Source organism: Coregonus clupeaformis, chromosome 14, assembly GCF_020615455.1.
Source record: "Coregonus clupeaformis isolate EN_2021a chromosome 14, ASM2061545v1, whole genome shotgun sequence".
Taxonomy (NCBI): Eukaryota; Metazoa; Chordata; class Actinopteri; order Salmoniformes; family Salmonidae; genus Coregonus; species Coregonus clupeaformis.
The window spans coordinates 29,982,230-30,007,271 of record NC_059205.1 but is presented as its reverse complement, the minus strand read 5'-3'; the positions used below and the strand labels follow the sequence as shown (position 1 = coordinate 30,007,271).

The following is a 25,042-nucleotide window of genomic DNA, read 5'->3' as shown; positions in this document are numbered from 1 at the left end:
TGCATTGCCAATTCCATGCAATGAGGCAATTCAGAAGGGATTTAAAACTTGAAAACAAGTAGACTTGAGATTTGTTGTGTGTTTTTATTTACATTTTACAAGCATTCTTTGAGTATGCCATTCATTTATATGCCTCCCCTATGAATAGAATCTGAATTAAAACATGTAGCAGGATACGGTCATCCAATGTGATATGTGACTGGAGTACTAGAAGGTAACAACATAATACTTGATTGAATTGTGACCCCTTTATTTTTCACCCTAGTGGCTCCTTCAATAATCAATAGGAGGGAGGTCCACCGTTCAGACCCTTCATGTTTTACCATTTGAATAGACGTCAACACAGCCCCAATCACTCCATTATCCTTCGTCAAGGTTGCAAGTTAACATAAAACATGGTTCTTCTAAGATGCAAAAAAATATATTTAAAGAAAAAGCTGATTGATTATAGGCTGAAGTATAAAATGCATCTTAGCCCAGGTAACCATTTCCATATTATTTAAAGAATGTCCTCATTTGTAAACCTATTGAGGGAGAGGCAGAAGGAGAATCATGGGGAGCTAGCTACATCTCTTGAATATTGAACGCAGCCTTTTGATTAAATCTCAGCGCCATTTTGTATATTGCTTCACAATTCAAAAGAGACCACTCTTAATCTGGGCCCACACAAGGCTTGTTTGTTCTCTCCTTCATATACTTCATCCTTTACACCTAGATTAAAATGAGAAATAGACTCAACAGGCACCTAAGCACTGTGATATTTGTACAAACATTGACCCCCAGTCAAAGTTTTGTTGTTGTACAGTAAGTAGTGTCCTGCTCATTGGGACCATCTGGGGAGCAGGCAACAGTTTGACCAAGTCTGAGGTTGTGAGAGGGTTTTGTACACTGAAGTAGGTGTATACACCATCAGTGTATGTTTGAAAGGTATTCACCCAGGCTTCTCTGGTGAAGGTATTTCAGTGAGAAGGCAATGAGTGAGTGAAGGCAGGACCAGGCAGTTCTGTTCGTCAGGTTGCCCTCCCATCGGGTACTGGAGAGCGTGTTTGATTTCCACGCCAGGTCCGTAATGAAGTTTGACATTTAGTTTTAAGAGAGTAGCAGAGCATGATCAGGCCTTGATTAGTGAATTCTAATTGAGGATAATAAGGGGGAAGCGGTGATTGTTTCAAATTTTTGCCATTAATTGCAGCCGATGCCGTTGATTGAGGACAGGCAGTGAGCTGCCGTGTCAAGTGGCCTAGCAGAAAAATCACAGTGCTCCCATACCCAGAGCCTCTCGAATTACGCATTTACAAATTAAATGAAAACTTCTCTCTCTCATTCTGTCCCTTTCTCTTTCTCTCTTTTTCTCTCTCTTTCTCTCTCTCTATGGCAGTTAGCGAGCTGTTAGCCCTCTCTTTGTCTCGCCCACCGTCTTCATCACAAGCATGTTTAAACTGTCATCTCCCTGGCGGGAGTGTAATAAACTGTAATCACAGGTTAGCCCTGATACCTATTCCACAGTAGCCACGTGCCCAGGAGAGGAGAGCAGAGGAGAAGCTGGGAGAGGCTGCATGGTACTTAGCTGAGAGGAGAGAGAGACTCCTGATCCTCAGCGCGCCTCATTACCACTGTTCGCTTCCTCGCTCTCTCGATCCCGACAGCCCCTCATAACCACTAGCTAATAACGCCAAAGTGCACTCTCTTAACGGCTCATAACAGTAGGCTACAGTACCTCCATTTTAAACAGAGAGCCAGTCGGTGGCTCCGTTCCTGCTAAGTTTTATTATGGTAAATTGAATGTGATCCATCAGATATGGATTGCTTTGGATTGAGGAGGACTTCAGATGAGCCAGGTAATCTCTGATACAGTTCGGGGCTGGCGTTATCGGCGGGTCTTAAGGGTCCTGGCCACTCTACCGTATCTCCTTGCCCGTCCAAATAAAATATAAAAATATTGATAATTTATTCGACCAAGATGCGCGCCGACAGGAAGACGCATCAATCTCATATAAATCATTAGAGCGAGCAAAACAGCGCCCCTTTGTCAGTATGTGTATCCCATCTATCTGATGCTGTCTGGACAAAAATAGTATGCTAATTCAATGCTAAGGACGGCAACATGTCATACTATTTTTGTCCAGACAGCATCAGATACATGGGCTACATGTAGTAAGACAGAGGAGCGCTGTTTCCCTCTCTCAGATGCTTTCTCCGGTGAGATAGTAGTTTCAGCCACTTGTGAATTGAAGGAAAGTTGGTGGGTGCACAGTGCACTGTTCAGATGCTGGAATTATTTTGGGCAAACGTGCAAAGGTAACCTACTTTTTTAAGTGATTTGTTTGACCACCAGACTGGTTGTGTTTGACCATCATGGCTGGTTGTGTTCATGCCACATTAAAAGGTAATACATTTGTACAGTTAAATTATATGTATTTACTATAAAAACCCACACTAGAACCACTAAAGCAGTCAGTTGGACTGCTCATTAATGTTTTTTTATTATTATTATTATGTCATGCCCCCCTCTGTCCTTGACTTCTCTATAAAACACACTGTCGTTGTTATAACCAGTTTTAGAAGGGCATGTCATTTTAAAAATGGTTTTCCCCCATTGCCCCTCCTTCTTACGACAGTAGGGCCTGCTCCTCTCGTTCTCCCGATAGTTGAAGGTGCCTTGCCCAGTTGATAATGACGCCGATAATTGCCTCAAAACTGAACCTAAACTATACCGAAACTAATTTCACACATATAACAACAGATGAAATAAGTGAAGTAAAGTATGATGGGGAGAATTGATGAGTTGATGAGCGAGGGGAAGCGAACGATGCATAATTATGTAATCACCCATTGTGAATGAAGAACGGGGCAGGTCGTTTTTTTCTATTGATCTATTCTAATTATAATCTGAAAATGGTATGCACCCTATATCAGTCCACCGAATCCAAGCAGTGTTATCAGTCTACTCTGGCCTACGTGGAGTACACAGTGAGCATGTGCATAATTTACAATGGCAAGAAGATCAACACAAATGTATGCACATGCTGCGTTAGCGTTGCTACAAAATCTGAATGACAATGACTCAGATGGTGGGGAAGAAATGAATCATGATGACATCTCTGATGATTCTTCTTCTGAGTCTGAGCCTCAGCCTGAACCTACACCTCCGAAACCTAAGCGCTAAAAAGCCAGAACGGTACACACTGAGCAGTTGCCCGCGCCACCACCAAATGAAAGGATGAAACAGAAGAGAGGAAGGGACAGCACTTTTTGGATAGAAAAAGCCGGTGACAATGCTACGGGCCGATTATCAGGACAAAATGTCATCACTGAGAGAGCATGCCCTACATCTTAATTAAAAAACAACATCAGCAATGCACACACCAGCTTTTGTTGTTTATGTGACATGGACACACTCCCAACTGATGCCATTGTGTGAAGACGCACACCATGTAAGCACGAGCGGACAATAATTGACTGTTTTTGACTGCTGTCATATCTACACTTATATTCATTATAATGCCATTATTGCTTTGGTGCATATTTTCACTATTTATCAAGCACACTTGGCACTTATAACGATGTTTAGGCTGCTGATGTTTTCATCATTTGACCGCACATCTTGCTGACTGTGTGTCTTGGTGATTGAGGTATTATTATTTGTTTTAATAAAAAGAGGCTGTTACCGTGTTCCAACACATATGCTTTCTGTTTCATAGTTGTAAGGCACTCCACGAATAAAATTGATTGAATACTTGAATGTTGGTGTTTTTGATAGTAAGATGAGTCAGTTGGACAGCCATTTGATTTCCATACTAGAACCGTTGGGCCTCGAGGGACACCACTTCAAGCTAATGAGCAGTCATTCTGACTGCAACATTCTAACAGTGTAATTAATACATTTCATATGTGCTATCGCAAAAATAATAATTTGGTTTTGTTTATGAAGGTCTTAAGTAACATTAGAATAAAAAAAATATATACTTCAAATAACACAAAAGCATTTTCATTATTTATAAAAAATTATATGACATTTACCAAATTACTAAGAAATATAAAATTAGGATGCATTGATTGTATATGTCTTAACACCCCATAGTTAATACTTTGTGGAAGCACATTTGGCAGCCATTACAGCTGTGAATCATTTTGAACAAGATTCTACCAACCTTGCACAACTCTTAGGGCAACATACTGTATATCCATTGTTTTTGTCGAAAAACTATTTTTAGGAATCATTGAGGGACAGCTATAGTCAAACCTCGTCTCTGATTTTTTATTTTTTTTGCAGTTTTCAGGATGGAGACTGGACCATTCAGTAACACTCAAAACCTCTTGGAAATACATTATGTTGTGTCTTTGGCATAAACATTTGTGCAACTGTCCAGCGGAAAAATTCAAATCTATCGTTTTCAGAAGACTGAGGCGGGTTTTCCTTTACCTTTTTACCTAGGCTTTGCTCCTTTCATATTTATGTTGATACTAACAAACTTCCCAGTCTCTGCCGGTGATGAGCATAGCCATAACATGATGCTGCCACCACAATACTTGAAAATACAAAGGGATCAACAACATTGCATTCACTCCACATTACTGGCTTGGATGACAGTGAAAACTAAAATTGTTAAGTATCAAGGACCCCAGCCACCCGAACAACGGCCTGTTCATCCTTGCTACCATCTGGAAGGTGGAGACAGTACTGGTCTTCAAAGCTGGGACAGAGAGACTTAAAAACAGCTTCTCTCTCCAGGCCATCAGACTGTTAAACATTCATCACTAGCCGGCTACCACCTGGTACTCTACCCTGCATCTTAGAAACTGCTGCCATATGTACATAGTCATTGAACACTGGTCACTTTAATAATGTTTATGTACTGCTTTAACCACTTTATGTGTATATACTGTATTCTAGTCATGGCTCATCCAATATAATGTTTTCTATTCATATACTGTCCATAATGTCTATACACACTATATACAGTGGGGAGAACAAGTATTTGATACACTGCCAATTTTGCAGGTTTTCCTACTTACAAAACATGTAGAGGTCTGTAATGTTTATCATATGTACACTTCAACTGTGAGAGACGGAATCTAAAACAAAAATCCAGAAAATCACATTGTATGATTTTTAAGTAATTCATTTGCATTTTATTGCATGACATAAGTATTTGATACATGTGGTTCTCTGTAGCTCAGCTGGTAGAGCACGGCGCTTGTAACGCCAAGGTAGTGGGTTCGATCCCCGGGACCAACCATACACAAAAATGTATGCACGCATGACTGTCGCTTTGGATAAAAGCGTCTGCTAAATGGCATATTATATTACATCAGAAAAGCAGAACTTAATATTTGGTACAAAAACCTTTGTTTGCAATTACAGAGATCATACGTTTCCTGTAGGTCTTGACCAGGTTTGCACACACTGCAGCAGGGATTTTGGCCCACTCCTCCATACAGACCTTCTCCAGATCCTTCAGGTTTCGGGGCTGTCGCTGGGCAATACGGACTTTCAGCTCCCTCCAAAGATTTTCTATTGGGTTCATGTCTGGAGACTGGCTAGGCCACTCCAGGACCTTGAGATGCTTCTTACAGAGCCACTCCTTAGTTGCCCTGGCTATGTGTTTCGGGTCGTTGTCATGCTGGAAGACCCAGCCACGACCCATCTTCAATGTTCTTACTGAGAGAAGGAGGTTGTTGGCCAAGATCTCGTGATACATGGCCCCATCCATCCTCCCCTCAATACGGTACAGTCGTCCTGTCCCCTTTGCAGATATATACACACACACACAACCAGTCAAAAGTTTGGAAACACATTATATTTTATATTTGAGATTCTTCAAAAAGCCATCCTTTGCCTTGATGACAGCTTTGCACACTCTTGGCATTCTCTCAACCAACTTCATGAGGTAGTCACCTGGAATGCATTTCAATTAACAGGTGTGCCTTCTTAAAAGTTAATTTGTGGAATTTCTTTCCTTCTTAATGCGTTTGAGCCAATCAGTTGTGTTGTGAAAAGGTAGAGGGGGTATACAGAAGATAGCCCTATTTTGTAAAAGACCAAGTCCATATTATGGTAAGAACAGCTCAAATAAGCAAAGAGAAATGACAGTCCATCATTACTTTAAGACATGAAGGTTAGTCAATCTGGAAAATTTCAAGAACTTTGAAAGTTTCTTAAATTACAGTCGCAAAAACCATCAAGCGCTATGATGAAGCTGGCTCTCATGAGGACCGCCACAGGAATGGAAGACACAGAGTTACCTCTGCTGCAGAGGATAAGTTCATTAGAGTTACCAGCCTCAGAAATTGCAGCCCTAATAAATGCTTCACAGAGTTCAAGTCACAGACATCTAAGCATCAACTGTTCAGAAGGGACTGTGTGAATCAGGCCTTCATGGTCAAATTACTGCAAAGAAACCACTACTAAAGGACACCAATAATAAGAAGAGACCTGCTCGGGCCAAGAAACACGAGCAATGGACATTAGACCGGTGGAAATGTGTCCTTTGGCCTGGAGTCCAAATTGGAGATTTTTGGTTCCAGCCGCCGTGTCTTTGTGAGGTGTGGGTGAACGGATGATCTCCGCATGTGTAGTTCCCACTGTAAAGCATGGAGGAGGAGGTGTTATTGTGTGGGGGTGCTTTGCTGGTGACACAGTCTGTAATTTATTTAGAATTCAAGGCACACTTAACCAGCATGGCTACAAAAGCATTCTGCAGTGATACGCCATCCCATCTGGTTTGGGCTTAGTGGGACTATCATTTGTTTTTCAACAGGACAATGACCCAACACACCTCCAGGCTGTGTAAGGGCTATTTTACCAAGAAGGAGAGTAATGGAGTGCTGCATCAGATGACCTGGCCTCCACAATCCCCCGATTTCAACCCAATTGAGATGGTTTGGGATGAGTCGGATCACAGAGTGAAGGAAAAGCAGCCAACAAATGCTCAGCATATGTGGGAACTCCTTCAAGACTGTTAGAAAAGCGTTCCAGGTGAAGCTGGTTGAGTGAATGCTTAGTGTGCAAAGCTGTTATCAAGGCAAAGGGTGGCTTTTTGAATAATTTGTTTAACACTTTTTTGGTTACTACATGATTCCGTATGTGTTATTTAATCGTTTTGACGTCTTCACTATTATTCTACAATGTAGAATATTAAAAATAAAGAAAATCACTGAACGAGTAGGTGTGTCCAAACTTTTGACTGGTAGTGTATATCACTATAAAAGCCTGCACTCTTCTGGGAAGGCTTTCCACTAGATGTTGGAACATTTATGCAGGGACTTGCTTCCATTCAGCCACAAGAGCCTTAGTTTGGTTGGGCACTAATATTGGGTGATTAGACCTGGCTCACAGTCACCGTTCCAATTCATCCCAAAGGTGTTCGATGGGGTTGAGGTCAGGGCTCTGTGCAGGCCAGTCAAGTTCTTCCACACCAATCTCGACAAACCATTTCTGTATGAACCTCGCTTTGTGCACAGGAGCATTGTGATGCTGAAACAGGAAAGGGCCTTCCCCAAACTGTTGCCACAATGTTGGAAGCACAGAATCGTCTTGAATGCCATTGCATGCTGTAGCATTAAGATTTCCCTTCACTGGATCTAAGGGGCCTAGCCCGATCCATGAAAAACAACCCCAGACCATTATTCCTCCTCCACAAAACTTTACAGTTGGCACTATGCATTGGGGCCGGTAGCATTCTCCTGGCGTCCGCCAAACCCAGATTCGTCCGTCAGATTGCCAGATGGTGAAGCGTGATTCATCACTCCAGAGAATGCGTTTCCACTGCCTCAGAATCCAATGGCGGCGAGCTTTAGACCACTCCAGCCGACGCTTGGCACTGCGCATGGTGATCTTAGGCTTGTGTGCGGCTGCTCGGCCATGGAAACTCATTTCATGTAGTTCTCAACTAACAGTTCTTGTGCTGACGTTGCTTCCAGAGGCAGTTTGGAACTCAGTAGTGACTGTTGCAACCGAGGACAGACGCGCTACGCGCTTCAGCACTCGGCAGTCCCGTTCTGTGAGCTTGTGTGGCCTACCACTTCGCGGCTGAGTCATTGTTGCTTCTAGAAGTTTTCACTTCACAATAACAGCACTTACATTTGACCGGGGCACCTCTAGCAGGGCAGACATTTGACTAACTGACTTGGAAAGGTGGCATCCTATGACGGTGCCATGTTGAAAGTCACTGAGTCACTTCAGTAAGGCCATTCTACTGCCAATGTTTGTCTATGGAGATTGCATGACTGTGTGCTCAATTTGATACACCTGTCAGTAACGAGTGTGGCTGAAATAGCCGAATACACTAATTTGAAGGGATGTCCACATACTGTTGTATATACAGTGCATTCGGAAAGTATTCAGACCCCATGACTTTTTCCACATTACAGTCTTATTCTAAAATGGATTAAATTGTTCTATTTCCTCATCAATCTACACACAATACCCCAAAATGACAAAGCAAAAACAGGTTTTAGACTTTTTTGCAAATGTATAAAAAAATTAAAAATTATCACATTTACATAAGTATTCAGACCCTTTACTCAGTACTTTGTTGAAGCACCTTTGGCAGCGATTACAGCCTAGAGTCACACTACAAGCTTGGCACACCTGTATTTGGGGAGTTTCTCCCATTCTTCTCTGCAGATCCTCTCAAACTCTGTCAGATTGGATGGGGAGCGTTGCTGCACAGCTATTTTCAGGACTCTCCAGAGATGTTCGATAGGGTTCAAGTCCGGGCACTGGCTGGGCCACTCAAGGACATTCAGAGACTTGTCCCGAAGCCACTCCTGCGTTGTCTTGGCTGTGTACTTAGGGTTGTTGTCCTGTTGCCCCAGTCTGAGGTCCTGAGCACTCTGGATCAGGTTTTCATCAAGGATCTGTCTTCACTTTGCTCCGTTCATCTTTCCCTCAATCCTGACTAGTCTCCCAGTCCCTGCCACTCAATAACATCCCCACAGCGTGATGCTGCCACCACCATGCTTCACCGTAGGGATGGTGCCAGGTTTCCTCCAGACGTGACGCTTGGCATTCAGGCCAAAGAGTTCAATATTGGTTTCATCAGACCAGAGAATCTTGTTTCTCATGGTCTGAGAGTCCTTTAGGTGCCTTTTGGCAAACTCCAAGCGGGCTGTCATGTGCCTTTAACTGAGGAGTGGCTTCCGTCTGGCCACTCTACCACAAAGGCCTGATTGGTGGAGTGCTGCAGAGATGGTTGTCCTTCTGGAAGGTTCTCCAATCTCCACAGAGGAACTTTGGAGCTCTGTCAGAGTGACCATCTGTTTCTTGGTCACCTCCCTGACTAAGGCCCTTCTCCCCTGATTGCTCAGTTTGGCCAGGCGGCCAGCTCTAGGAAGAGTCTTGGTGGTTCCAAACTTCTTCCATTTAAGAATGATGGAGAACACTGTGTTCTTGGGGACCTTCAATCCTGCAGACATTTTTTTGTACCCTTCCCCAGATCTGTGCCTCGACACAATCCTGTCTCGGAGCTCTACGGACAATTCCTTAGACCTCATGGCTTGGTTTTTGCTCTGACATGCACTGTCAACTGTGGGATTTCATATAGACAGGTGTGTGCCTTTCCAAATCATGTCCAATCAATATAATTTACTACAGGTGGGCTCCAAACAAGTTGTAGAAACATCTCAAGGATAATTAATGGAAACAGGATGCACCTGAGCTCAATTTCAAGTCTCATAGCAAAGGGTCTGAATACTTACAGTTGAAGTCGGAAGTTTACATACACCTTAGCCAAATACATTTAAACTCAGTTGTTCACAATTCCTGACATTTAATCCTAGTAAAAAGTCCCTGTCTTAGGTCAGTTAGAATCACCACTTAATTTTAAGAATGTGAAATGTCAGAATAATTGTAGAGAGAATGATTTATTTCAGCTTTTATTTCTTTCATCACATTCCGAGTGGGTCAGAAGTTTACATACACTCAATTAGTATTTGGTAGCATTGCCTTTAAATTGTTTAACTTGGGTCAAACGTTTCGGGTAGCCTTACACAAGCTTCCCACAATAAGTTGGGTGAATTTTGGCCCATTCCTCCTGACAGAGATGGTGTAACTGAGTCAGGTTTGTAGGCCTCCTTGCTCGCACACGCTTTTTCCGCTCTGCCCACACATTTTCTATAGGATTGAGGTCAGGGCTTTGTGATGGCGACTCCAATACCTTGACTTTGTTGTCCTTAAGCCATTTTGCCACAACTTTGGAAGTATGCTTGGGGTCATTGTCCATTTGGAAGACCCATTTGCAACCAAGCTTTAACTTCCTGACTAATGTCTTGAGATGTTGCTTCAATATATCCACATAAGTTTCCTTCCTCATGATGCCATCTATTTTTTGAAGTGCACCAGTCCCTCCTGCAGCAAAGCACCCCACAGCATGATGCTGCCACCCCCATGCTTCACGGTTGGGATGGTGTTCTTGGTCTTGCAATCCTTCCCCTTTTTCCTCCAAACATAACAATGGTCATTATGGCCAAACAGTTCTATTTTTGTTTAATCAGACCAGAGGACATTTCTCCTAAAAGTATGATCTTTGTCCCCATGTGCAGTTGCAAACCGTAGTCTGCCTTTTTTATGGCGGTTTTGGAGCAGTGGCTTCTTCCTTGCTGAGCGGCCTTTCAGTTTATGTGATATATGACTCGTTTTACTGTGGATATAGATACTTTTATACCTGTTTCCTCCAGCATCTTCACAAGGTCCTTTGCTGTTGTACTGGGATTGATTTGCACTTTTCGCACCAAAGTACGTTCATCTCTAGGAGACAGAATGCGTCTCCTTCCTGAGCAGTATGACGGCTGCGTGGTCCCATGGTGTTTATATTTGCGTATTATTGTTTGTACAGATGAACGTGGTACCTTCAGGAAATTGCTCCCAAGGATGAACCAGACTTGTGGAGGTCTACTATTTTTTTCTGAGGTCTTGGCTGATTTCTTTTGATTTTCCCATGATGGGAAGCAAAGAGGCACTGAGTTTGAAGGTAGGCCTTGAAATACATCCATAGGTGTACACCTCCAATTGACTCAAATTATGTCAATTAGCCTATCAGAAGCTTCTAAAGCCATGACATCATTTTCTGGAATTTTCCAAGCTGTTTAAAGACACAGTCAACTTAGTGTATGTAAACTTCTGACCCACTGGAATTGTGATACAGTGATTTATAAGTGAAATAATCTGTCTGTAAACAATTGTTGGAAAAATTACTTGTGTCATTGACAAAGTAGATGTCCTAACCGACTTGCCAAAACTATAGTTTCTTAACAAGAAATTTGTGGAGTGGTTGAAAAACGTGTTTTAATGACTCCAACCTAAGTCTATGTAAACTTCCGACTTCAACTCTATGTAAAAACCTGTTTTCACTTTGTCATTATGGGGTATTGTGTGTAGATTGATGACGAAAAAATAATATTTTAATCAATTTTAGAATAAGGCTGTAACGTAACAAAATGTGGAAAAGGTCAAGGGGTCTGAATACTTTCCGAATACATTACTAGTCAAAAGTTTTCTTGATTTTTTTCTATTTTCTACGTTTGTAGAATAATAGTGAAGACGTCAAAACTATGAAATAACACACATGGAATCATATAGTAACCAAAAGAGTGTTATTCTTCAAAGAGCCACCCTTTTCCTTGATGACAGCTTTGCACACTCTTGGCATTCTCTCAACCAGCTTCACCTGGAATGCTTTTCCAACCATCTTGAAGGAGTTCCCACATATTCTGAGCAATTGTTGGCTGCTTTTCCTTCACTCTGTGGTCCAACTCATCCCAAACCATCTCAGTTGAGTTGAGGTCGGGGGATCTTGGAGGCCAGGTCATATGATGCAGCACTCCATCACTCTCCTTCCTGGTCAAATAGCCCCTACACAGCCAGGAGGTGTGTTGGGTCATTGTCCTGTTGAAAAACAAATGATAGTCCCAGTAAGCCCAAACCAGATGGGATGACGTATCACTGCAGAATGCTGTGGTAGCTATGCTGGTTAAGTGTGCCTTGAATTCTGAATACATCACAGACTGTGTCACCAGAAAAGCACCCCCACACCATAACACCTCCTCCTCCATGCTTTACGGTGGGAACTACACATGCGGAGATCATCCATTCACCCACACCGCGTCTCACAAAGATACGGCAGTTGGAACCAAAAACTCTAATTTGGATTCCAGACCAAAGGACACATTTCCACCATTATAATGTCCATTGCTCATGTTTCTTGGCCCAAGTAGATCACTTATTATTGGTTTCCTTTAGTATTGGTTTCATTGCAGCAATTCGACCATGAAAGCGTTATTCACACATTCCCCTCTGAACAGTTTATGTTTAGATGTGTCTGTGACTTGAACTCTGTGAAGCATTTATTTGGGCTGCAATTTCTGAGGCTGGTAACTCTAATTAACTTATCCTCTGCAGCATTGGTGACTCTGGGTCTTCCATTCTTGTGGCGGTCCTCATGAGAGCCAGTTTCATCATAGCTCTTGATGGTTTTTGCGACTGCACTTGAAACTTTCAAAGTTCTTGAAATGTTTCTTATTGACTGACCTTCATGTCTTAAAGTAATGGACTGTCCTTGCCATAATATGGACTTGGTCTTTTACCAAATAGAGCTATCTTCTGTACAGTGAGGGAAAAAAGTATTTGATCCCCTGCTGATTTTGTACGTTTGCCCACTGACAAATAAATGATCAGTCTATAATTTTAATGGTAGGTTTATTTGAACAGTGAGAGACAGAATAACAACAAAAAATCCAGAAAAACGTCCAAACTTTTGACTGGTAGTGTATATACTAATATACATTATACAGTGCATTCGGAAAGTATTCATACATACATATACCCAGGACTCTGACATTACTCGTTCTGATATTACTCGTTCTGATATTTCTTGATATTGTAGTATTTCTTTGGGGGGGGGGGGAATTATGTGTGTATTTCTAGATATTACTGCACTGTTGGAGCTAGAAACAGAAGCTTTTCGCTGCACCTGCGATAACATCTGCAAATCTGTGTACACAACCAATAAAAGTTGATTTAATACAGCAAGACAACACGGCAAAGACATCAATTAAAAACTACAGGTTTGGGTCAAATCTAACACAACACAACACAGAGTGAAACCCTCTGTACCTTAAAGTATCGTGGAGGCAGCATCATGTTACGGGTATGTTTGCCAGGTGAAAAGTTGATAGAAAGCCGCCTCAGTCGTTTAAAAACCATCTCTGGGATAGAGCTTTTTTTTCAGTGAGGCAATTAAACAAATGTTTATGCTAAAGACACACCAGAATGGCTTTCCAAGAGGTGTTGAGTTTTCCTGAGTGGGCTAGTCTGTCCTGACCTTAAATTTGCTTGAAAATCAGACATAAGGTTTGAATATTGCTGTTCATAATATGATTCCCAACCAAATGTACTGAGCTCGAGCTGACAAAAACAATGGACATACTGTATGTTGCCCTAAGAGTTGTGCAAAGTTGGTAGAATATTATTGAAAATGATAATGGCTGCAGAAGGTGCTTCCACCAAGTATTAACTCTGGGGTGAGAAGACACCACAGCAATCAAGACATTTTTATTTTTTATGTTGAATAACTTTCTTTCACTTTTAAAATGTGGAGTAGGTTATCTAGATCTGTAGGAAATACATCCAATGTAATCCCGTTCACTAGGCACTGTATAAAAATAATAATTCGGTGGGTGATTATATTTGTCCTATTTCACACATGTACAAGTGTGTATTAATAAGCATGTGTGAATTGGAAATGTGTTTTTTGCATGTCACAACTCTCCCTGAGACACACTCGGAGAGTGGGGTCATGACGTTGCTCAATTATGTGCATGCATGGTTTAACAGCCTCTTATCAGTGAGTAATAGCATTTTGTCTACACACATCTACCATTGGCTTTATATTAGTTTGTAATCATATGACTCCAATGTATGTAGCTTAACAGATTAACATATTTCACCTATTGAGTCAGTGGCAGGAAAGGAAAGAGCAAAAACAAGTCTGAGCCAAAGACAAAGGGGAATGTATTTCAACTCTACACCATGGTCTTATTCATTAGGCACCAAATGGAAGAAAAATTACTGAAACGTGGAGGGACTACCTGAACTTGTCCAACAAGAAACCCTCATACTTGTTTTCCGTTGCAAAACGTTTTGCTACTGTGTGCCCTGATGAATATGACCCATGTTTAAGGTGCTGGCGTAGCAGCGGATCATGGGTCATGTTCCACAACATTGGGGGCAAAAATGTATAACTAGAAGTGTTTATGACACGATGGGGCCCCCAGAGGGGAGGCCTCCCCTTTCACCTCAAGCCGCATTAAACAAATGCTGCCTGTCATCATCGAGAGTCGGACAAGGTTGGATGGTTGGGGCCCCCTCTCCGTTCTCCTCTCAGAGCTGCCATACGGAGCTGTGCTGGCGGGACAGACTCTGGGGGGTACTCTGTGGACCCCTGTGCCCCCAGCTGTCTGCGCCCAGCTAATGACTGGTCTCAGGGGGGCTGTCGTGGGAGAAGCAGGGAAATTGAAACAGACGCCAGGGCTACGTGTGGCTCTGCTGCCATTCAAAACCACCCGGTGAGGAGAGGAGGGGAGAGCGAGGGAGAGGACTGGGGATGTAGTAGGCTAGGCCAGCACTGAGCATCACAGTCACTATATGCTTATTAAACCAGCGGCATCTATTAAGGTGCTATAATCAATAATCAGTCTTTTTGGTGGGGTTTTGTGTTTTTTGTGTCTTTGTCCACGTTTGACTGTTATTTATGTGAAATAAGATCAAGAACAATCGAAATGTAAATGTTATTCTGATAATTCAACTAGCATTTATACATACTATACTAGCAGGTATACTGGCTGTATTGGTGGAGACACATGATGCATCGTTTTTTGATGTACATCAATGATAACTAAAAGAATCCCAAACATATGTATGCCTAGTAGTGTGTTAGTTCCTATATTTTTGAACCCACGCTCCAACCAGGCTGCCTGAGGCCTTTTTAAAGATCTCCAGTCTCCTCCACTTAAGCATCCTCCACCCCCTGCTGAGCCCATCCCACATCCCACTCCTCCCTCCAACACAGCCCCATCTCCAATAAGGTAATGACCAAATTAGGTCTAATGTCTGATGTTGTACACTAGTGGCTAAAGGCACAGCCAGCGACAGTGGCGGCATTAGAGGATGTGCAACTGGCAACAACAACAGCAATAATCCCTGATCCGAGCCCCCTTCCCTCTTGTCCTACCGCCCTCCGCCCCTGGGGCTGGGAAGGTGCGGAGGGAAGAGTGAAGGGAAAATGAATGGCGTTTGCCACACTACAATGAGCTTTTGATGGGAGACAATGGAGGATCCTGCCTGCTCTCCACACGGGGTGGTAGGAAGAGAGCAATATGGGGCTCATGGACCCGGCCCTCGCTGCCTCCCTCCCTCTCCCTGGCCCCTGAGGCCCCCGCCCCCCATCTCTCCTCTCCCACGACTCATAATGGGATCCTGAGGGGGAAAAGGAGAGGGAAAGTGATGTCAAATGTCAGGAAACCAGAAATATGGCAAGCTGACACCCCCCTCCATCCCTTCAGCCCTCTATCCCTCTCTCTCATCTCTGCCCAACGGTGGCGCAGGTTAATATCACATTTATAAAATACCTTACCAGAAACAAAGCTGGCTCTTAGCCCCCTGTCACTCACTGACAGTCATATAGAGAGCTTGGCCTGGGGCTAGCCTAACTAACCATTTGTTAGCTGACCTGCCCCCATACATGTCTGTCCTTATTTCATCCGCTCTAAAGCCACAGCAGTACAGATACTTTTGGACCACTAATATCGGAGTGTTGTGTTGACATCTTTTTCATTGTGATCACTTTACAATCATTTGGTTGGTATCAGGGTATGAATTAACACTGGTATTTTTTTAATAATACATGGTACATCATCACTAGTCAATATCTCATGAATCATAGCCTTCCGTCTTTCCCTTCTAGACTTCCAAATGTAATATGTTTCTGTGTGTGTGTTTACACAGTATCAAACATCTTGTAAATAACATGTAAAAAGGTACAGTTGATTATGGTATCTCTTACTGATCAGCGTTTCTCTCCGTCTTTCCCCAGCCAATGGGATGGGCGAGCCCCTAACCTGCAGCTCTGGAGTGGGCAGTGCCACCAGTCCCAAGCTGGAGCCTCCCCCCTCGCCTCACGCCAACCGCAAGAAACACAGACGGAAAAAGAGCACGGGCATCACCAAGCCAGACGGGCCGTCTGCAGGCAATGAAGGTAAGCCAGGAGTTAGGCCAGGAGTTCTAGAAGACACTCATTCTGCAAACTCATCAAAACAATCTGAAACTAGTCAAAACATTCAGAAACGACTCAGAAACAGTCTGCAACAATACAGAAACATTCTAAAACCAGTTAAAACATTCTGAAACTGAAACATATGCTGAAACGGCAAGCTCTAGGTAATTATACATTCCTGAAAAAAAGGTGCAAACTTAGTACATCTGGTTAGCATACTTTAGTGAAGTGCATGTCCATGTATAGCCGCCCCCAATGTTCTCCAGTCTTTAGCCATAGTCGGAACCAACCGTCCTGAGCTCCAGAAGCTGTGGATCTCTCCTCAGCTCAGCAGGGGAGTGGCAGCCACCCCTCTGCCCAATTAATAATGATTCTCCAGTCTGATGATGAATGGACAGCTCTAATTGGAAGGCATTGTGAAAACACAGTCCCATCTCTAAGGCCATAAAACTGATGTCACTGGAGCCAGAGATGATCAATCAACATGATTGATACGCTGCATAGCAACAGCATTGGCACCGATGCCTCCTTAATGACGCTTAGTATTTATAATCATTACGCTTTTATCATGGTTTCACTGACAGACACCCATTCCAGTTTGAATGGGACCACTGACCACGTCGTTTCAAACACGGATCACCAGCAGTGTTGTTGATATGTTGGTACAGTAGTTTCAATGTCAAAGATAGGTTAGTGTGGTCATTGTGCTTCTGTATCTCAGATATTTGGGCCTGTCTTGGATCATTCTTACCCCTTTTTTCCGTAGGAGTAGAGAGGAATGCTTTGTATTGATTTGACAGTATATAACATACACTGAGAGTACAACTCAATATTATATGTACACTGAACAAAAATATAAACACAACATGTAAAGTGCTGGTCCCATGTTTCATGAGCTGAAATAAAAGATCCCAGAAATGTTCCATACGCACAAAAAGCATATATTTTTTAAAATATTTTTTAAAATGTGGCATATCAAGAAGCTGATTAAACAGCATGATCATTACACAGGTGCAACTTGTGCTGGGGACAATAAAAGGCCACTCTAAAATAGAGAGTTTTGTCACACAACACAATGCGACAGAAGTCTCAAGTTTTTAAGTGGGGGTGCAATTGGCATGCTGACTGTAGGAATGTCCACCAGAGCTGTTGCCAGATAATTTTATGTTAATTTCTCTACCATAAGCCATCATTTTAGAGAATTTGTCAGTACGTCCAACCGGCCTCACAACCACAGACCACGTGTATTGCGTTGTGTGGGAGAGCGGTTTGCTAATGTCAAGGTTGTGAACAGAGTGCTCCATGGTGGCGGTGGGGTTATGGTATGGGCAGGCATAAGCTACGGACAACAAACAAAATTACATTTTATCGATGGCAATTTGAATGCACAGATATACCGTGAAGAAATCCTGAGGCCCATTGTCGTGCCATTCATCCGCCGCCAACACCTCATGTTTCAGCATGATAATGCATGGTCCCATGTCGCAAGGATCTGTACACAATTCCTGGAAGCTGAAAATATACCAGTTATTCCATAGCCTGCATACTCATTGAGCATGTTTGGGATGCTCTAGATCGACGTGTACGACACGTGTTCCAGTTCCCGCCAATATCCAGCAACTTCGCACAGCCATTGAAGAGGAGTTGGACAACATTCCACAGGCCACAATCAATCGCTTCTATACAAAGGAGATGTGTTGCGCTACATGAGGCAAATGGTGGTCACACCAGATAGACTGGTTTTCTGATCCACGCCCCTACCCTTTTTTAAAGGTATTTGTGACCATGCAGATGCATATCTGTATTCCCAGTGGTGAAATTCATAGATTAGGGCCTAATGAATTCATTTCAATGGAATAATTTCCTTATATGAACTGTAACTCAGTAAAATCTTTGAAATTGTTGCATTTGCGTTTATATTTTTTTTCAGTGTGTGTGTGTATATATATATATTATGCTGACATAATTGCAAAAGTGTTTTCTAATGATCAATTAGCTTTTCAAAGTTATAAACTTGGATTAGCAAACACAACGTGTCATTGGAATACAGGACTGATGGTTGCTGATAATGGGCTTCTGTACGCCTATGTAGATATTCCATAAAAAATCAGTCGTTTCCAGCTATAATAGCCATTTACAACATTAACAATGTCTACAGTGTACTTCTGATCAATTTGATGTTATTTTGGACAAAAAATTGCTTTTTTTTCGAAAACAAGAACATTTCTAAGTGACACCAAACTTTTGAAAGGTAGTGTGTACAGTGGGGAGAACAAGTATTTGATACACTGCCGATTTTGCAGGTTTTCCTACTTACAAAGCATGTAGAGGTCTGTAATTTTGATCATAGATACACTTCAACTGTGAGAGACGGAATCTAAAACAAAAATCCAGAAAATCACATTGTATGATTTTTAAGTAATTAATTTGCATTTTATTGCATGACATAAGTATTTGATCACCTACCAACCAGTAAGAATTCCGGCTCTCACAGACCTGTTAGTTTTTCTTTAAGAAGCCCTCCTGTTCTCCACTCATTACCTGTATTAACTGCACCTGTTTGAACTCGTTACCTGTATAAAAGACACCTGTCCACACACTCAATCAAACAGACTCCAACCTCTCCACAATGGCCAAGACCAGTGAGCTGTGTAAGGACATCAGGGATAAAATTGTAGACCTGCACAAGGCTGGGATGGGCTACAGGACAATAGGCAAGCAGCTTGGTGAGAAGGCAACAACTGTTGGCGCAATTATTAGAAAATGGAAGAAGTTCAAGATGACGGTCAATCACCCTCGGTCTGGGGCTCCATGCAAGATCTCACCTCGTGGGGCATCAATGATCATGAGGAAGGTGAGGGATCAGCCCAGAACTACACGGCAGGACCTGGTCAATGACCTGAAGAGAGCTGGGACCACAGTCTCAAAGAAAACCATTAGTAACACACTACGCCGTCATGGATTAAAATCCTCCAGCGCACGCAAGCTCCCCCTGCTCAAGCCAGCGCATGTCCAGGCCGTCTGAAGTTTGCCAATGACCATCTGGATGATCCAGAAGAGGAATGGGAGAAGGTCATGTGGTCTGATGAGACAAAAATAGAGCTTTTTGGTCTAAACTCCACTCGCCGTGTTTGGAGGAAGAAGAAGGATGAATACAACCCGAAGAACACCATCCCAACCGTGAAGCATGGAGGTGGAAACATCATTCTTTGGGGATGCTTTTCTGCAAAGGGGACAGGACGACTGCACCATATTTAGGGGAGGATGGATGGGGCCATGTATCGCGAGATCTTGGACAACATCCTCCTTCCCTCAGTAAGAGCATTGAAGATGGGTCGTGGCTGGGTCTTCCAGCATGACAATGACACGAAACACACAGCCAGGGCAACTAAGGAGTGGCTCCGTAAGAAGCATCTCAAGGTCCTGGAGTGGCCTAGCCAGTCTCCAGACCTGAACCCAATAGAAAATCTTTGGAGGGAGCTGAAAGTCCGTATTGCCCAGCGACAGCCCCGAAACCTGAAGGATCTGGAGAAGGTCTGTATGGAGGAGTGGGCCAAAATCCCTGCTGCAGTGTGTGCAAACCTGGTCAAGACCTACAGGAAACGTATGATCTCTGTAATTGCAAACAAAGGTTTCTGTACCAAATATTAAGTTCTGCTTTTCTGATGTATCAAATACTTATGTCATGCAATAAAAAGCAAATTAATTACTTAAAAATCATACAATGTGATTTTCTGGATTTTTGTTTTAGATTCCGTCTCTCACAGTTGAAGTGTACCTATGATAAAAATGACAGACCTCTACATGCTTTGTAAGTAGGAAAACCTGCTAAATCGGCAGTGTATCAAATACTTGTTCTCCCCACTGTATATGTGTGTATATACACATTACCAGTCAAAAGTTCATTCAAGGGTTTTTCTTTATTTTTACTGATCTTTACATTGTAGAATAATAGTGAAGACATCAGAACTATGAAATAACACATATGGAATCATGTAGTAACCAAAAAAGTGTTAAACAAATAAGATTCTACAAATAGCCACCCTTTGCCTTGATGACAGCTTTGCACACTCTTAAATATGTGTTATTTCGTAGTTTTGATGTCTTCACTATTATTCTACAATGTAGAAAATAGTAAAAATAAAGAAAAACCTTTGAATGAGTAGGTGTTCTAAAACTTTTGACCGGTAGTGTATATATACAGTACCAGTCAAAAGTTTGGACACACCTACTCATTCAAGGGTTTTCTTTATTTTTACTATTTTCTACATTGTAGAATAACTGATAAGGAATCATGTACTAAGCAACAAAGTATATGTTATATTTGATATTCTTCAAATAGTCACCGTTTGCCTTGATGACAGCTTTGCACAATCTTGGCATTCTCTCAACCAGCTTCACCTGGAATGCTTTTCCAACAGTCTTGAAGGAGTTCCCACATATGCTGAGCACTTCTTGGCTGCTTTTCCTTCACTCTGCGGTTCCGATTCATCCCAAACCATCTCATTTTGGTTGAGGTCGGGGGATTGTGGAGGCCAGGTCATCTGATGCAGCACTCCATCACTGTCTTTCTTGGTAAAATAGCCCTTACACAGCCTGGAGGTGTGTTGGGTCATTGTCCTGTTGAAAAACAAATGATAGTCCCACTAAGCCCAAACCAGATGGGATGGTGTATTGCTGCAGAATGCTGTGGTAGCCATGCTGGTTAAGTGTGCCTTGAATTCTGAATACATCACAGACTGTGTCACCAGCAAAGCACCCCTACACCAAAACACCTCCTCCTCCATGCTTTACGGTGGGAAATACACATGCGGAGATCACCCGTTCACCCATACCGCGTCTCACAAAGACACAGCGGTTGGAACCAAAAATCTTGAATTTGGACTCCAGACCAAAGGACAAATTTCCACCGGTCTATTGTACATTGCTCGTGTTTCTTGGCCCAAGCGAGTCTCTTCTTCTTATTGGTGTCCTTTAGTAGTGGTTTCTTTGCAGCAATTCGACCATGAAGGCCTGATTCACACAGTCTCCTCTGAACAGTTGATGTTGAGATGTGTCTGTTACTTGAACTATGTGAAGCATTTATATGGGCTGCAATTTCTGAGGTAACTCTGGGTCTTCCATTCCTGTGGCGGTCCTCATGAGAGCCAGTTTCATCATAGCGCTTGATGGTTTTTGCGTCTTCACTTGAAGTTCTTGAAATTTTCCGTATTGACTTGACCTTCATGTCTTAAAGTAATGATGGACTGTCATTTCTCTTTGCTTATTTGAGCTGTTCTTGCCATAATATGGACTTGGTCTTTTACTAAATAGGGCTAACTTCTGTATACCCCCCCAACCCCTCCCCTACCTTGTCACAATACATCTGATTGGCTCAAACACATTAAGAATGAAAGAAATTCCACAAATTCTCTTTTAAGAAGGCACACCTGTTAATTGAAATGCATTCCAGGTGACTACCCCATGCTGGTTGAGAGAATGCCAAGAGTGTGCAAAGCTGTCATCAATGCAAAGGGTGGCTATTTGAAGAATATAAAATATAAAATATATTTTGATTTGTTTAACACTTTTTGGGGGTTACTACATGATTCCATATGTGTTATTTCATAGTTCTGATGTCTTCACTATTATTCTACAATGTAGAAAATAATAACAAATAAAGAAATACCCTTGAATGAGTAGGTGTTCTAAAACTTTTTCCGGTAGTGTATATAATTTATATATACACACACAGTGCCTTCAGACAGTATTCACACCACTTGAATCATTGGAGTCAGCATCCCTGTGGAACGCTTTCGTCACCTTGTAGAGTCCATGCCCTGACAAATTGAAGCAACTCAATATTAGGAAGGTGTTCTTAATGCTTTGTACACTCAGTGTATATGCCCTATTCACATCACCATGATTTTGCCTCCATTTTTCCTAAGTATGCTTACCCACAATGCCCTGTATCATCCTGTACTGAATGTAATTATCTCTTGAATACCAAGAAAGAAACACCAAGAAAGAACTTAGACCATAATCGACCAAAACTATCAGAATCATTCCAATAATGGTCTTAGGGGCTTGAATGAGTGATGGCTATCATTAGGGACTCGGGAAGCTGGGTGGATTCACCTCGTCACATTGCATTGAGGGAATCATTAGTGGACATTAGCCCATCTCAACGTCCGTCCCAACCGTTTTTTTCTGTTGCATATACAGTAGTTTGGAATCATTGACATTTGTCCATGTGTTTTAAAATGACTACATTTCTGCTCTAATTTTGGATAAGTGATCATAATTAGACTGTAAATGCTGTTCAGCATGTGGTGTCAATGGAAACGTGTGGATTCAGAACGTTTTTCTCTCCATCAAAGAAGCACGTTTATTTTTATTTTTTATTTTTTTACCTCTCTTCTTCTCTTCTAAGATTTTCTATTAGCATCCGCTTGTCTGTTCTACTGAACGCTTCCGGAATACAGACATATTGCTTAAATATCAAAATCACTCAAGTGTAGGATGCAGGTTGTGTCTCTTGAAAGAAGGGGAGAGGGAGGGAGGGAAGAAGAGGTTGGATCCTTGAATAAATTGCTATCAGTTTATCTCATTTACAGGGCAATCAGAGCCCTGGAATGCAGTCCGAAATTGAATTTTAGTTGTTGTGAAGCATAATAAATCAAAGGAGCATGAGCGTTTTAAGGTGTGCAATCAGTTTAGTCAACATGGGAAGAACATGATGTGTGGGGGGTGGCAGGTAGCTTAGTGGTTAAGAGCGTTGTGCCAGTAACCGAAAGGTCGCTGGTTCTAATCCCCGAGCCGACTAGGTGAAAGATCTGTTGATGTGCCCTTGAGCAAGGCACTTAACCCGAATTGCTCCTGTAAGTCGCTCTGGATAAGAGCCTCTGCTAAATGACTAAAATGTAAATGTAAAATGTGAGGGAGCCTTGAGAAACTGTTGCTGCAGTTAAGTCTTAAGGATCAGACACACAGAGAAATCTGACTGCCGAAAAGTTACTTAGCTCATCTGCCCAGAGTGTCGGCAGTTAACTTTTTGTTGTTCACATAGAACAGTTTTAACTACGATTTGCTTCGTTTAAATATTCCAGGACACAAGGTGGCAGTAAGTTGTTTGGCTTGTGCCTGCTGTAGCTAATGTAAGCTAACTAATGTTGTTGCTAGCTAGCTAGAATTTGTAGTAAGCCCTTGTTGATACTGACCAGATGGCCACAACTAGATAACTTGCGAAGCTAGCAACATTATAATAAACATTACAATGGATTCATTTTTGAATGAAGCATCTGCCTGTTAGCTGTCAGTAGTCAGTGGAGTAGCTAGCTAGCTATGTTGTGCTAACGTTAGCTAGCAAGCGAACTGGCACTGGCAGTATGGGATAATGGAGAGTGAATAAAATGATTTCTTCATCTTGCTAGATAGCTAGCTTGGTAAAGCATTTAGTGTTGTGTGCATTGTGCTGCACTTACCACACCATTTGTCTATATGAAGTGTGTGTGACTGCCTGTCTCAGTTAGCAAGCTAACGTTAGCTAGCTAACTAACTAATGAGTATGCACATGATCAAACTGAACCTAACAGAAAATTAATAATTCAAGCACAAAGCTAGATGTAAAAGATGTAAAGACTTGCTCTCGATTTTATTTTTATGCAGCAATATTGTTTTAGTTAGAACAATTCTGATGAAAATATACTGGATTACAATGGTAAAAGTGCCCATTTGTTTCATCTTTCTTGTCACTTCTGTCGGCTCCCCGACGTGGAAGTTTGTGCACTCTGATTGTCAAGTTCTCGGCCACTGACGAGCATTGCGATTCTACAAGTAAAAACGTCAGGTTCGTCGGTAACAGGTCAGTACACAGCAGGTATTTATTTTGTTATAGCAAGAGAAGGAACGGCCTACTGTGGTAAGTACTTATCGGCAGTCAGATTTCTCTGTGTCTGTACCATAAGCTGTAGCCAAGGAGATATCTTAGCCAGGCAGTTATGTTTATAAATTAGTAGGGCAGGGAGGTTTTCCTGACCACATGACATGACCAGGAATACCGCTGAACCCTAATTAGACTTCAATTTGGCTCCAAAGTTTTTCCTGGGTAGGTCACATCAGGAAAAACTTGTGGTCCTTACAAATGACAGTAGGGCATACTTCCTAATTCCTTTCCTTATGCAAACCTTCAATTGAAGAGAGAAGAGAAAGACTGGCAATGTTATCACAGAACCTCATAGATATATCTAAGAAAGTGGGGGTTCATTTTGGGCCACTTTAGTCAGGAAAGTAATTTATGCATTGTGAGTCAATTGATTGAAAGTCACTTTAAGTTGTTCCTATGTAAGTCGAGAGCAGTTCCAGTGGCATCTAGCTTTCAACGTATACGTCTCCAAATCAGTATTGTATAGGCATAACATGGAGAGGCAGCAATGTGAATTCTCTCCGCCATGTCGGCTGCGTTTCCACTATACGCTTTCCTCAGAGGAAGTGCACAACGGACATGGCCCCTAATATCCTAGTGCACTGTCAGAACCGTGTGCGGTGTAATAAACTTCTCGTGCTTAAAAAATGATGCAGGATGCATAGCGAGACAACTGACAGACCTTTAATGTGCTTCTCAGCAGCCGCCCGGCGTCAGGGCTCTCTGTACACGCCACTCGCACACCGCTCGCATGCCACCTGCCTAAAAAACCCACTGGAAAATCGATGGCTGATAAAGACTTGTGTTCTGGGGGAGGCCCTTCTGATTAATGCAGACTGTCAGGGAGGGGAGCTTCATTAATGTATTT

General features: G+C 42.3%; 1 protein-coding gene across 3 annotated transcripts in view; it reads left to right on the top strand.

Annotated features, from left to right (window-relative positions):
- The window catches only part of LOC121581035 (arf-GAP with GTPase, ANK repeat and PH domain-containing protein 3), a 234,059-nt gene that overhangs the window by 158,895 nt on the left and 50,122 nt on the right, over window positions 1–25,042 (top strand). For all 3 annotated transcript variants that reach the window (XM_041896363.2, XM_041896364.2, XM_041896362.2), the window contains exon 13: window positions 16,092–16,253. In XM_041896363.2, coding sequence (XP_041752297.1) covers window positions 16,092–16,253 — 162 coding nt within the window. The remainder of the gene's footprint in view (window positions 1–16,091; window positions 16,254–25,042) is intronic.